At 38.0% G+C, this 15,550-nt stretch overlaps 1 protein-coding gene across 2 annotated transcripts in view; it reads right to left on the bottom strand.

Moving 5' to 3' along the window:
• Window positions 1-15,550, bottom strand: part of ST8SIA1 (ST8 alpha-N-acetyl-neuraminide alpha-2,8-sialyltransferase 1) — a 158,332-nt gene that overhangs the window by 7,059 nt on the left and 135,723 nt on the right. The window contains exon 5 of one of the 2 annotated variants that reach the window (XM_073877860.1): window positions 8,518-8,770. In XM_073877860.1, coding sequence (XP_073733961.1) covers window positions 8,518-8,770 — 253 coding nt within the window. Of the gene's footprint in view, window positions 1-8,097; window positions 8,771-15,550 lie in introns of those variants that run through there. The other variant, XM_025879600.2, reaches the window with a different exon arrangement.

The raw sequence follows: 15,550 nt of genomic DNA, 5'->3' as shown, positions 1-15,550 counted from the left end.
ATGTCCCTCCTGCTGAGAGAGTGTCTGGCAGATCTGGGCCACTAGATCCCAAGGGAAATGGGAGTTTGAAGCAATTATCTAAATAATTTAGACAAGAAGGCACACTCGGGCTTGTCAAAGTCACTCATAGGAACAGAAGGGGAATCTAAATATTTTGAAACTTGTTAGGAATTTGTTAAAGTATCTCTAGGACACATACACCGATACCGACTCATTACATATAGGGAAGATTTTATCGCTGGAAAAAATAGGCTCATGTACATATATCACATTAAATAAGCACTCAATTTTCTTTCTACTTTGCCCAATAGATAAGGCCTTTTACCTGCATTAGAGTAACAATTGTTTTCTTGTATTCTATTCATAGCATTTAAAGTTCTGTATTTCTAAAATAATTTTCTCACCAAGCAGCATGAGTTTTCACCCAGAAGGAAAAAAAATCAGTGTAGCTGATATGGATACAAAACAGAGGAATAGAAAAGGAAATAGAATTACCCATACGCTTCTGGGAAATAAAAAGACTTCACAAGCTATAAAAAAAATCATTTTATTCACAGGGTACATTTCCAAATTTTCTCCAAGTAAGGGAGGTAGAGAAATTGAGACTTACTGAACCTTCTCACTACCAGCCATAATTACAATGAACACACCAAAGAAAAAGACATGTTTTTACAGCAAACCTCCTCCTATGACATTGCATTTAGATTCTGTAGAAACCACTCAGCAGAACCAACCAAGATAGATACTGTTTTCTCAAGTCACACTATAAAAAGTACCAGTTAAGGTTTTTTTCTTACCTGCTACATTTTATATGAAACTTAAAAAAAAAAAAAAGAGGAAGAAGACAAAGAAATGAAGAGCTTTGATTTTCCCCGACACCGCCTGCCAATGGAATTTAGGTTTATTAGGAAAAAGTAATTCCATATATACTTCAAAGGTGATGTCAATTTTATGGTCTAATCTAAAAAGTCTTTTCCAGAATTATTGCATCCATGGCCTGGTAGTCAAACTACACTGTGTGAGAAAGAATATTTGAATTTTTCTATTTTTCTCTTACCTCCAGTCTGCAAATTTGCTGAAAAACAGCTTGCACACACGTGGAATGATATAGAAGGTACAATCATCAAGTTAAAAGAGACCAACGAGAAACTTTTCTTTTTTCAAAGTTTTTCAGACCAACTTTGCTGTGTGGTAACTAGAGTTCTAATAATGTTTCAGACTTTTAAAAAAAATTAAACAAGCTTTTCAATGGAGCTGCTCCTTGTCCTCTCCCCTTCCCTCTGATATCTCTGACTCTGATGTACCCCTGTGACCACCGATCCCCACAAACTGTGGAATCCTGTATATTATGAGAGGGATGTCTATAGTAACTTATGGATAAGAAAGCACAAAGAACTGGTGCTCAAGAGTGAATGAGAAACAGAAACAAATTGTTTCCTTGCTTCCATGAATGCTAGTGTTTGCTGGAGAAAAAAACATTTTTAATCTAATCATTTTTAGATTTCCTGTAGCTATCACCTAAGGAGCTCTCTATGAGAGGGTTCTACTACTTCAACAAAGAATATTTACATACCATTATCAGACATCTCCAAGGCCTATATTCTATTGTGCATTTATATAAAATAGTCACATTCACTACACTTATAAGAGTTCTTGCTGATGGTAAAGATACAACTTGGAACAAACATGGCTACACCTCTAAAGTGACAGGGGCACAGGAAGGAAATACAGAAGGAAGTGAGAGCCAAGCCAGGAAAAGTTAAGGCACTCTCTGCCACCCCCACCTGGTCAGCCATTTTTCTCTTTTCAATGGGCATAAATAATGGAGGGTGTGTGTGTGTCTGTGTGTGTGTGTTTACACTAGAAGAGAGGGGAGAAAACACATCTAAATCTTTCCAACTGTCACCTGGCATAGCATATGGTGACCATGTTTCAAAGGGTCAAGTTCAAAGTGACACTTCCTACTATCGTAAATAATAATCTTGTGTATGCATCAAAGTGGAAATGCAAAGGGGCCATGAAAATGGCAGCATTTGCATATCCCAGCTCAGACACCAAGGAAAGCACGGCTCAGAGCGGGGGCAGGAGGGCCAAGTAAGTAAACTGGTGCCGCTCTTCCATTTTCTTCCCTAAGTGTCTCACCATCTGGCTCTCACGTTACTTCCTCTAGTGTCTTTTCATCATGAGCTGTCACAACTGCATAACAATATATTTCCTTTACAATGTTTTGAAAGGTTCTATTCTTGGGACTGCAGTCAAGGACAATAGCCTCTGTGCTCAGCTTCATACTAAGATCCCTCCCAGGGGTCCTTCACAATTAAAACCCTGATTTTATCTTTCTCTTTTTCATTTTGCTTAAACCCTTTCTTATTACCAGTTTCCATTTTGCTTATGATGCAGAGAAAAACAGACATATCTGACTCCCAATTTTCTCTGCCCTGGATAAACTCATATCTCTTAGATGTTTTCGGTATCATGTGAAACATATGCTTTCAAAATGACAAATAACTGGGGAAAACCTAATTATACAGAAGCAGAAAGAGACATGATCAATATATTTGAATATTATTCTATAAAACTCCCAGACAGCTTTGCATCATTGATTATATCCTACGGCTTTAACAGGAAAGCAAAATGAGAAAGGATTTTAGCACAGTGCAGAGATCAGTAAGAACACAGAGGAGGTAGGCACATAAATGACCATGAACAAAATATAATTCCTCTCCCATGCTTTAAAAAATTCATAGCTGTGGGCTTAGGTTATCGCACAAATGTTCACAGGTATTATATGTCAATTTATAAATTATTTATTCCTTATTTCTTAGAGAAGAAATCAGAAATGTTGGCACCAGAAAGAAGAAAATCAGAGGGAGACAGAAACATGTAGTTTTTCCTTATTGTGATGATGAGCAGAGGTTGTCTTATGTTTGAATGAGCTTTCCTTTCATGACTTGTTTCAATCTTTCGCCTCTAGGAGGTATGTAACAAATGCAAGAGACACGCCTTGGCTGGGGTTAAAGCCAACAGTATCCATTTTCTTATGACAGGAAGAAAAAAGGCTACAGCCATTGTAGCTTCATGTAAGTCTCTTTCCACTTACAAGACAGGAATCTTACAGGGCTCAACCTAAATATTCTGCCCTTATGTTTAGGAGTCATAAAAAAAACATTCTAGGCTTCTGGATTCTTTTGGATCAGTCTCCCTGGCTCTTAAAGAGACTATATAAGAACTGATGGAATACAGTCCACTCCAATGTGGGGATCAGGGTTGTCAACCCCACCATGCAGTCCAAAATCTGCATATAACTTTTGACTCTCCCAAAACATAACTAGTTCATAACTACTATGTCTATTATTGACTGGAAGCCTTATCAACAACATCAACAGTTGATTAACACATATTTTGTATGCTATTTTTATTATATACTGTATTCTTACAATGAAGTAAGCTAGAGAAAAGAAAATGTCATTAGGAAAATCATAAGGAAAATACATTTACAGAACTGCACTATATTTATAAAAAAAAAAAATCTGTGTATAAGCAGACCCGTGCAGTTCTCATCTGTGTCCTTCAAGGGTCAACTATATTTGATATCTCCCTAGCTTCGAGAACTCAGAAAATTCATCTGAGTGGGAAAAAAAGGTCCATTTTTAATCATCACTGACAGGGCCATAATTAGGTCAGGGTGACCAGAATTCTGTCACAGGACACCCAAATTTAGAGAGCACAGATTTAAGGGGGGGGAAAAAACTGTTTAAGGCAGTGTAAAATTTTAAGCTTCTCAGCAAATTTCCACACCAAGTCTCCAGTCACAAGGCTACTAGCTTGACCCCACAGACAGGCCAGCCTCCCTGGTAGAAAACAGAATAGATAGTGCTGTAAAGCCAAGGTCAAGGGCAGAGACTTCTCTGACCCTGATGTACTCTGAGAGCTTGGGAATAGGGTTTTCTCCTCCTTTCCACTTGCCTCATCTCTCCCTGGCACAGACCCAAGTTGCTGGTCATATTTAGTTACTACAGACTCTGCTAGAGGCTTGACCTAAGTTCCAGGTGCCTTGTAGTTGTTTACTCACTTCCTGATGTGTGCTCACTAAAAGTCATCATCTGAGAGTTGACCTCCATGCTGGGAAGATGAAGAAATAAAAAGCATAGTATTGCTCTCAGTCCTTATGCCTCCGCATATTTGTCCTCGGGTTCTCACAAAAGTCTTTACAGCTCTTGATCCCTGGAACTCTATAAAGGGAGCAGATATTATTACCTGGTTCTGGTGGGAACGTTTTTGTACAACACAATCATAATTCCCTAAAGTTTTTGGTGGACTGTGACACTTTTTCCTCTTAGGTCCCTCCTAACAAGGATTTGTCAGTTAAAAATTTCACAAAGCCACTATTTTTAAAAGTAAAAATTAAAGTTATAGATGGGTAATTTTTCAAAATAGAAAGCTGTATATAATACATCATAAAAACTGTGATAGTTGCTGACCAGAAGAAATGTTCTTCATATCTTTTTCTATTTGGGAATCATCGCTAACACTTCTGTAAAACTTCTGACTAACCTAAGAATATTTTTGTCAGACTCGGAATCCTGGGATTTCTTCCATTATTTTCCCTGTAGATTGTGAAGCTATGTTGCCCATTGCTTCAGGTACAAGTTACATATAACCTAAACAAAGTTTGTAGCCAAGAGAAGGACATGAGACATCACGAAGCCAAACAGGTATTGTCAGAATAGCTACCATTTGGGGTCATTTGCATCATTTTGGAATATTGTTAAAATAAAAGTGAACTATATAGAAACAAAATCCCATGGGCACTTGTTAACTCCATGTTTTGGTTGCAGTTGAGATGCACAGTGCTATATAAACTGCTGGTCAAATCCTCTACTTAAAGCATATGTATCCATTGTCCTCTTCGGTTTAAAAATCTTTCATATAAAAAAATCACTTTTCTATCTTAGAGAATGACTTAATCCTTCACCTATCTTAATTTTACTCTAGTGCAATTAAAATTAAACAGAGGTCACCCTTATTCATGATCCTTAGCATCAATGCAATTCCCAAACTGGGGCTGATGGAGCTGATAAAAGGTAAAAATCGTATCAGGTACCCACGGTTTATTGTATAAATCTATCCCTCTTTTCCTCCCATGGAGCAAGCTAATTTTTTGTCAATAAAAAGCAATTTAAAAATGAGACTGATGTTAGAGGGTGATGCCCTCTCTTGGCAGATGCATTGAAAGCAATGAAATATTTTCTTACTGAGTGTGTCTACCATAACCTGAATATCTTCTGAGCTAATCTTAAGGGTCAGTAGTATTAAAATGTAATTGACCAAATTTGGCAAAGTATGAGGCCCAATTCCAGATAAACAGAATAAAATAATAGGCGCTTAGAATTCAACTTCTTAATAGTAAGAAGTCTACTCTGGAAGATAATCCTGGAGAGATCCTCACTTAGGAACACATATATTTCAATAAGGATAGATATGCATAACTTTATGCTACAACACACATGTGTACACACACACACACACACACACACACACACACACACACAAGGACAGTCACAACTCCTGGTTTAGATACATCTATCTAACCATAAAAAAGGGAATATGTATGGCATATCTATGAGTCAATATAAAATAATGCCAACTGCAATCTACTCTAAGAAACCATTCTCATTCAATTGTAGTCATATTTCAAATGATGGGAGCATGTATAGCTATCCTTAAGTGAAGACAGTTTGGAGCAATCAAAGCATTCTTTTGGTCTTATCCAGGGTTTCTCAACCTTGACACTATTAATAGTTTAGACTGGGTAATTCTTCGCTGTGGGGGACTGACCTCTTCACTGTACGATGTTTAGCAGGATCCCTGGCCTCTGTCCACTAGATGCCAGTAGCACCCTCCAAATCACGACAATCAAGTGTCTCTACACACTGCCAAATGTCACCAGACAAGGGAGGGGAATCACCCCAGTTGAGAAGCACTGGTCTAATTAAATATCATCATCTTGGGCCATTTCTGTTCTGCCTTTCAGAAGCCACAAATTTATAGTCTAAAAATTGCACAGTTTATTGTATAAATCTATCCCAGAAACCATAACAAGATGTTAAATTTCCAAATAGTAGCTTCAGTGGAAATGTGAGGCACAGGCTTTATGGGGCTCTTTAGTTACATTTTAACAACTTTATCAGTAAAAGTACTAATTTGTGTGACACGTGTTTTTCATTAGCCCTTTTACATCTTTGATGAAGTGTATAAGAAAAAATGTATTCCTTTTTAAGGTAATTATTAAATAATAACAATGGCTCTAAAAAGGAAATACGTTTAGGGTTTCACATCTAGTGCGTATTTAACACAGCTCACTCATTGTACATTCTCATTATATTTTTGCTGCCATATAGGATCGAAATAACAAATCAGTTCTGTACAGAATCAGTACTCTCAAATTCTTAACTTTCCAAGCATCAGTTTAATCTGTATTATGTCAACCAGTCATTTTTTAACTGCTGATTTCTATAATAACCTCAAAATTTAATCTTACTTAGAAATTATCTATTCTGGTGGTGATACAGAATTTTTCCAAGGGCTTTGTTGTCTCAATGTCTTTTAAATGAACACAACAAAAAATGCCCACTATTTTAATTTATATGGTAGACTAAGTTTCTACCATTACAAATGAAGCAGAACATTTTGACATAATTTACCTACATTTTGGTAACATTTAAAAGAATAAAAAAATAGTGATTTCTAGTGTCTCCTTTTAGATTAAGGCATTCCAAAGCACAAAGACAGTGAGAGGCTTCCTTTACTTTCCTTGCACATGTAAACACATTTAATCTGTCAGTATCTGTCAGTAGAGTTTGTTCGCAGTTTGTCAAAGCTTATGTAAAAAGCTTTCCAAGTAGCCTTACTTGCTACTACCAAGGGAATCAACATCTATGAATTCACATCCCTTTACTTGCATGAACCATGCGTGTATGACCATGCTCAACACAGGGTTCATTCATGAGATATTAGGCAGAGTCAGAATGAGTCAAACAATTCTGCTCATTTTGGGTAAGCATTTGGGGGGTCGTGCTGGTGTGAGCATTACGAGCAGCAACCAGTAAGCTGGCTTGTCTTATATCAAGGTGTAGTGGGTAGTGGGTAGTTTATTCATCTGTAGCTCTTCAACAATGGTTACAGATTTTTGCCACACTTGGTCATGTGGGTCCTGCCTTTGGAGTTGCATGGGAATGAGCTTTGTTTAACTGTGTGTGTGTATGAGTGTGTGTGTACATGAGTCTGTGTTTTATTTGTGTGCATGTATCTTGGAGTGACTATACCATGGTAGATAGAAAAGGGATGTGCCTTCTAGTCTGTTTCCAGACTAAAACATCATTGTGCTTTACTTTATCTCTGAGTACTAAATTATGAAGACAATTATGCCAATTTGCAAATAAATAATGCACTCACATTTGTAGTCTTTTTGCACTAAAATAACATAATAATACAAACAGGCTTAAATAATGCAGATCTAAAATTGAGTTTATGCCCTCAATTCTGAGAAGGAGGGAAAGTGGCTCATGTTATCCAGACTATGAATCAACACAGTCTAAATTCAACAATGCTTCACATCGTCTAAGTAGACCTGATAAAAGGGGAGGAAGCAATTCTTAACATTTTTTAAATGGAAGGAGACTAGAGTTAACATAGACTTGGTTCAACAAATCACAATAATTAGCTGTAGTGTATTATATCTTTATTACTCAGTAAGGGATTTTTTTTTTTTTAGCTACCTCATCACCCACTCACTGCCCCTAAATAGGGCAAAAATAAATAATCATTTTTTAAAAACCTATGGTTCTAAGATATGATAGGTTTTTTTCCTAAAGCCAGATTGTGTTGATAATCAGTAACACTTTGCGCTGGCATTTCCTTTATTCCACCTTGATTAATTCTTCACCTTCAACAACCAGAGTTCTGTCTTGTTTGTGAACTGCATCTTCTAGATTTGAACCACCTAAATGTGCTTTACCAACATCATCTCATCAGCATGTTACTGGTTGCAAATCCACAATGTGCTACAAAATATTTCATAGGATGTTTCATTTCTTATTTGTCCTCCAAGCCAAAGTAGAGTTTCTCTTGGGTTTTTATAGTTGTTTTGTTTTTGTTTTGTTTTGTTTTGTTTTTCCAAGTGGCCCATGTGAATCCATGAAATGACTTGACCATTTCCTTTTGGAGTCCTGTAGAAAACCTAACAAAAATACCCTGTCTCGGTTCTTTCTTTTTCCATGGTCCCTAGGAAGTGGGCTGGAGTGAAGTGTCTTCACACGGGTCTAGCTGCATTCTCAGTGCACCGATTTTATGAAGATACCAGAGCTGGAGAAATTCCTCTGGCATGGCATGGAAGCCAGAGAAGGGCAAGACGTTATCATAGTAGTGATGGCTGATGGGCTGCTCATGCATATTCACAGAGAAGGGCCAGAAACCATAGATAGCTACCTCCTCACAGAGACCCAGAGCCGCACTCACCAGAAAGAGTCCTGTGGACAGGCGCTTGGCATGGATTCCCCTACTTTTCCAGAACTTTCCAATGCTACGCAGAAAGTTGGGGTTGGCAAAGAGCACTGTTTGATTGGCACCAACATCTGACAGCGTGTAATAAACCCGGAGAGATGGCTCTGTCCCTGTCTTCATAGAAAAGGCAGGCATGTAGATGTAACTGTGGTTATAAATCTTCATGTTGTCCACAAATGTCTTTCTGGACCACAGCAGATTCTGAAACCTATTATAGAGAAGAAGAGGCTCAGTTAAACCCTGAGAAAAGGAACTCATCAAACCCCACTCTATTGTTCGTCTGATGGCCCTGCTAGTTCACATTATCTCGGGGTGGGGCGGGGGGAGAACATGAAAACTGCTTCACTTATATTTAAAATCTTCCTTGAACTTACCAATTATTTCTCATCAAGTAGCTTGGCTTTCCCCAACCCCAACAATCTTAAATTCAACTTAAGATTCCTTAATGGAATTCCCTTTGAACTAAAATGCACTGTACATTTTGTTCTCCCAGAATTATTTGCCTGGAATGTAAAAATAGTTTAATACTTATGAATTCACAAAGGTGGTTGGTGGTTGGATAGGATTTTTAAAAAGTATTTTTTAACTTATTTATCTGAGACAGAGAGCTAGCGAGTGAGAACATGAGCAGGGGGAGCGGCAGAGGGAGAGGGAGAAGCAGGCTCCCCGCCGAGCAGGGAGCCCGATGCGGGGCTCGATCCCAGGACCCTGGGACCATGACCTGAGGCGAAGGCAAACGCTTAACCGACTGAGCCACGAGGCATCCCATTGGATAGGATTTTGATAAAAACTACTTCTGCAGTCTGATATAAGCACAGGACTGGTTTCTTCAACTGCAAATCAAAGGAACCACCTGGAAGATACTTCAAATTCTATGATCCTAGAAGTATTCTGATTAACTGATATTATAACTACAATATTACATGGAAAAAGAAGCACTTGTTACTATTATAAAATGATGCTGACAGAGTTGCCCGTATTGTTTGCTCCAAAGGACTCTACTTTCCTGTTTTTTCCATTTGGATTCCATAAAAAGAGGATCTCCAGTTCAAGTGTATTCAACTAAAATTGATGATGTACATCCTATGTGTCAGGTACTGGGGAATTAAAAATTTAATGACCCAATTTCTGTTCTTAAGAAATTCAGGTCCATGGGGCGCCTGGGTGGCTCAGTCAGTTAAGCGGCTGCCTTCGGCTCAGGTCGTGATCCCAGGGTCCTGGGATCGAGCCCCACATCAGGCTCCCTGCTCAGCAGGGAGCCTGCTTCTCCCCTGCCTGCCGTTCCCCCTGCTTGTGCTTGCTCTCTGTCTCTCTCTCTCTCGTTCTGTGTCAAATAAATTAATAAAAAATTTTAAAAAAAAGAAAGAAATTCAGGTCCAGTTGTGGAAACAAAAATATAAATGAGTACAACATAATGTTCTAAATGCAACAGTTGATATCTGTATAAAGTACTGTGGGATACAGATGAAAAAATAATCCTGCCTTAGAGGAGTGGAGCCTGAGAAAGCTTCAGAGAGGGGATGGCATTTAAATACAGCTCCTGTGGAGCATCAACAGAAGTACAGCAACAAAATAAGAAGAAACACTTTGGTCACAGGCTGGGGTGCACAGTGTACTGAAATAATCATGAAAAAGAGCCTGTTTCCCTGGGCCACAGGAGGCAGTAGCTGAAGGTAAGACATGTTGCAAAAAACCTCGAGTATCTCTAATTTGTTTGTGGACTTCAGCCTGTGGTGATGGGGAAACTCCACAGCCGCCGTGAGTACTCACAGCACTTACTATTTGCCTTACAAATATTTCCTCATTTGTTTAGGGTCAGTCTGTGTCAAAAAAGGTCACTGGTGATCTGGGGAAGGAAGAGGCTGGTAGCCTGGAGACCAGTGAGGAGGTTGCTACAGATCAAGTATAAAAAGAGAAAAAAGACAATGAACTACACTCGGCTCTTGCAACTTTTGTTCTCTTTCACACAGGGCCGTCACCTGTGTTGGGTTACGTGCAGGTGGAGCAGAAGCCCGTAAGAATGCAATGGAGCCACAACTCACAGAGGGAAGCCTGGCCTGACACGTTGGCAGCGTTCATCATAAATATGTGAAACTAAAACTCTGAATAAACAAATCCACAGGGTTTTGTGTAGCAATCAGTGTGATTAACTCTGCCTGCCAAGAAAGGTGTGTTCCTTGAGCCCCAAAGAAGGAAAATTGCTCCAGGTTTCTTCACGTCCTTGACTCAGCAGCCTGCTTTAGCAATTTTCTCTGGGCTGCAACAAATAAAAATAGTGGTAACAGGGTTTGTAAGTGGAATCACTTTATCCTAGAAGAAGCCATGGAAGCACATTTACCCATATTCCAGGGCTGGACCAGCCTCGCCAACACAAATTCCTATCTCTCAACTCCACTAGCCCATGCTTAATAATTCTATTCTCCCTGTTGCCCACTCATATCTTCTGCTGTCTTCCTAAAACATGAATGCTTTCCCAATCATGTAAACACACCCTGCAGGTAACCTCCTACTTCTTTTGAACCATGGTTCTCAAACTCTAGTTAGAATATCCCGAAATTACAGCTTCCTGGGTTCCAATGAGTAATCCAGCTGAATTTGTATCCAGCACTCCCTGGTGATTCTTGTGCAGGGGTCCTGTCGATAGACTTATTTAGAAGATCAAAGCCATCCATGTAAGCTGTCTAGCTCTCTGCCATCTATCCCTCAACATCTCTTTCTTTACATCTTCTAATTTTATCCTTGCTGCAATTCTAACAGGAAGAAATGCTCCCTCTTCCCCTCTGTGTCTTGGAACAAACCATTTCATATTTTCTAAAAAATTCATGTTCTAAAGTGGATCTCGCTTCTTTAAAACATTTAACCTCAGGGTGCCTGGGTGGCTCAGTGATCCCAGGGTCCTGGGATCGAGGCCCGCATTGGGGTCCCTGCTCAGTGGGGAGTCTGCTTCTCCTTCTCCCTCTGCCGCTCCCCTACTCTTGCTTGTGTTCTCTCTCTCTCTCTCTCTCTCTCAAACATAATCTTTTTAAAAACACAAACATTTAACCTCTCCCTCTCTACTGGATTATTCCTTTTTGTCTTCTAAGCACAGTTAGAACTTAGTGTATGAGGCAATTCTTCATATGCTCATACCCTTCCCCGATCTACATTCTAGTTTTTTCATTTCACTATCAACATTGTAGAGCAATTAGTCTACTTCTATCTGTTCCCTTTCTTGCTTCCATTTCTTCCTTATTGCTGTGCAGAATGGTTCCTATTCCACAGCACTCTGCTGGTTAATGGAACTTATCCTTATTTTTGTAGTGGACTACATACTAATGAGAATTACAGACAGCTCCAATAAAATCAGGGAAATTGATTTTATGTTCCCTGTCTTAAAGCTGACTGATTATTCTTGAAGAGGGCAGTCTTTCCCTTGAGTTTTCACTTTGAAAAGGAACACACATCTTGGATTTACTATAGCCTTAATTGTTTGACACTGTTAAAGAACCAGCCTATATATAAAATTTTATTATTTTTACCTACCCCATTTTTCAACAAATGACATTATTTAAGAACTCAAATCAATTCGGGCGCCTGGGTGGCTCAGTCGGTTAAGCGACTCGGGTCATGATCCTGGAGTCCCGGGATCGAGTCCCGCATCGGGCTCCCTGCTCAGCGGGGAGTCTGCTTCTCCCTCTGACCCTCTTCCCTCTCGTGCTCTCTGTCTCTCATTCTCTCTCTCTCAAATAAATAAATAAAATCTTAAAAAATCTTAAAAAAAAAGAACTCAAATCAATTCAATGCTTACTTATGGCATACCTAATATATTTACAGTTACTCTGATCAAGAGATTAATAGGAGTGGTTTGAATTTTACTAAATTATTACAAAATTCAACTGGAATTGTAAGAGTAGTGCTCCAGCTTATCTCTCCAGCCTCATTCTCAGATACTCTCTCTATCTTCACCCAATACTCCAGCCATCCCTGTATGTGCATCTGTCCTCATCTTTTGGCATTGATAGTTTCCTTTTGGCTTATCCATTCATTGCCCTGGTGAAGTTCTGTCTAAACATCAAGACTCAAGCTTCTCCTTCTAAAGCTTATTCTTTCCTTTCAACTTAAGCTTTCAAAGGAGTCTTCTTGGAACTTCTCAGGATGAACTAACTCTACCCTCCAAGACTGTGTACTCCTTGAAGACAAGGGACAAGTTTTATTTGTCTTTCAATTTTTACAACTTAGGTCAGAATAGTTGTATACTATACAAATGGAAAACTATTAAACTGAAAAAAGAAGAAAATGAAGTGAGATCAGTGAATTATTAAAAATAGAAATGATTAATATATAATGAATATGGGCATGAAATAGAAAAATATATCAATAAAAATAGCAGAAAGCACAGAAATACAGCACATTTCACAAATAAATTTCCCACATGATAATAAAGAGAAAAATCATTGAAATTTTAAACAGTTACATTCAAGCTAACTATTTAACAATATGAAAATTTGAGGGGGAACAGATTTATATTTGACAAGAAAATTTCAAAATAATTTCAAGATATTTAAGGCCTATATTGCAAGGAAAACTAAAGAAAACAATTGTGTGAATTTATCAGCCACTTGCAAATTATCTTTCTATAAAGGTAAATATTGACAAAATTGATTACATCAAGATGCAAAATTTCATTGCCATGAAAATGAGATAACTAAAATAAAAAGGGAATGACTCTGAAAAGTATTTTCAACAATATAAAAATAGAAGCTCAATATTGATAACATTATAGAGTCTAAATATATTGATATAAGATATGAAAATGGACAAAAACACAGATAATGGACAAAAACACAGATGCAGGTAATAAAAAGTGTTAAATGTTCAGCTTCAGAATGCCAGTCAAGATGCAAACTGAAGAGAATAAAGAAAGATAAGGGTCCAGTTCTCCCCTCTTCCAGCAAATTTCTAGAAATGAAAGAAAAAATATTTTTAAAGATCTACACCCATCCTGAAAAAAGAAAAGAAGGGAAACCCTCAGTGAATCCCCAAATCTGAGTTACCTCTGAAAAATAGAATGCTTACAGAAAGAAACCAGAATATAAGCTAATTTGTTGAGCACTGCTCTAAAATGTAGCAGTGCCCCATGCCTAAAGGCAGAAGATACTGAGAGGTTGGGTGTCTTGGAACAATCAACAAGGTGATTGTTTACATTATGGGGCAGGAGAGACATTCAAGTGGACTGAACCCTAAAATCCTGCACTGGTCAATCATCACTGTGGGTAGCAGGGAGAGAATATCAGCCTCTATGGAGGAACAGTGACTGTGTGCCCAGAGCTGGCCCAGCTCGAGGGGAAACTGAAATTCTTTTCAACTTGTACAATATTGGTAGCCAAGCTTATAGTTCCCAAGTAGAATATTGACACTGGCCCAAGAGAAAAGATATGATACAGATAATGACATTGCGGAGTTACCCAAAAGAAAGCCACCTTGCTATCTTCTCAACCAAAAGTAAAGCCTACCTGTGACAGGTCTAGTCTTCACAGAGCTTCCAGTTGCTAAACAAGAACAGAGAGCCAAGATCAGAAGATATTGAAGGAAAGCCTCCACCATGAGAGTCAGAGAACAAAGTGGAAGAATAAAAGAACTCAGAGGAAACCAATGTTATTCAAGGGCCAGAAGAAAACTCTTAAAATCTATAATTAGCTTGTTTAGAAATATTAATAGTGTACTGCATCCACTAATAAGACTAGGATGCTATAAAAAGAAAAAGAACATTTAGGTTACAAGAAACAGCTATTGGCAATTTAAGAAGATAACTGATGGATTCTGGTAAAGGAAATCGCCAGCTAAAGAGCTACAAAGCAGGCCTAGAAACCTATCAATCAGATTCTAGTGAAAGGAAAAGGGCACTTCCGGGAGAGTTGTCTCAACAACAACAAAAACATGCCTCTGATAGTCATCTGATAGATGTTGACAGTAATGAAAGAAGATTTGCAGCTCTAATTGGGAGTCTGGAGATGAATTAGTGACTATTGCATAGAAAGCCTTTATTTGCTCTGGGGGAAAATTAATAAGAAAAAAATTAAGAGTTGAACAGGATATCAAGTACTCATAAAATAGACTTTTTGTCTCAGATGTGAATTATTATGTAGACAATAAGGTAAGCACTATTAATTTAATTGTGATATATCTTAACTGAGAAGTTAGGAAAGTATAAGTATGTATGGAGGAGTGCTGTGAGTGGCACTTTAAGAGACAAAAACCTTTATTTTTCCATAATAAATCAATAGATAAACTGAAAAGTTTAAAACTGTAATTAAGCATGCTGCTTTAAAATGCAACAAGAGAAAAATCAACTAGAGAATTTGAACACCTTAGAACATTACTTGGGGGAATGTGAGACAAGAATTTGCTTCTTGCCATTTTAAGCTTTGCCAAACTATTTGATTTTCAAAGTGTATATAGCAAAAACTGATTAAAATTTAGATATTCACAAATCCATAATCACAGAGAGTCTTAAATTAAAAAGTTTAATATTTTTAAACACAAATGAAAAATTTCTGAAAAGGACCACATAGCACAAAAGAAAAAAATATATATATAAAAACAATTATCATCATATAGGCCATAACATCTGATCTAAAATGAAAAGTCAACAACACAAAGATACACACACTGCACTAGAAAATTATTTTTTATTTTTTTAAAGATTTTATTTATTTATTTCTGAAGGAGAGTGCAGGAGCGGGGGCATGGGGAGAGGGGCAGAGAGAGAAGCAGACTCCCTGCTGAGCAGGCAGCCCAATGTGGGACTCGATCCCAGGACCCTGGGATCACGACCTGAGCTGAAGGCAGATGCTTAACAGACTGAGCCACCCAGGTGCCCTGAAAAAGAAATTTTTTTAAATGTATTTCAAGTATGTCTTTAAGGGGGAATATGCCAATATTTGCAGATGATATAATTACCTGTCTAGAATATATATAAGAGAACCAATTAGAAAATGATTTGTTGGAC

This window comes from Callorhinus ursinus, unplaced genomic scaffold, assembly GCF_003265705.2.
Source record: "Callorhinus ursinus isolate GAN/ISIS: 27379988/994484 unplaced genomic scaffold, GSC_fseal_2.0 scaffold27, whole genome shotgun sequence".
NCBI classification, from domain to species: domain Eukaryota; kingdom Metazoa; phylum Chordata; class Mammalia; order Carnivora; family Otariidae; genus Callorhinus; species Callorhinus ursinus.
Note: the sequence above shows the minus strand (reverse complement) of the source record. Positions and strands in the feature narration are given on the sequence as shown.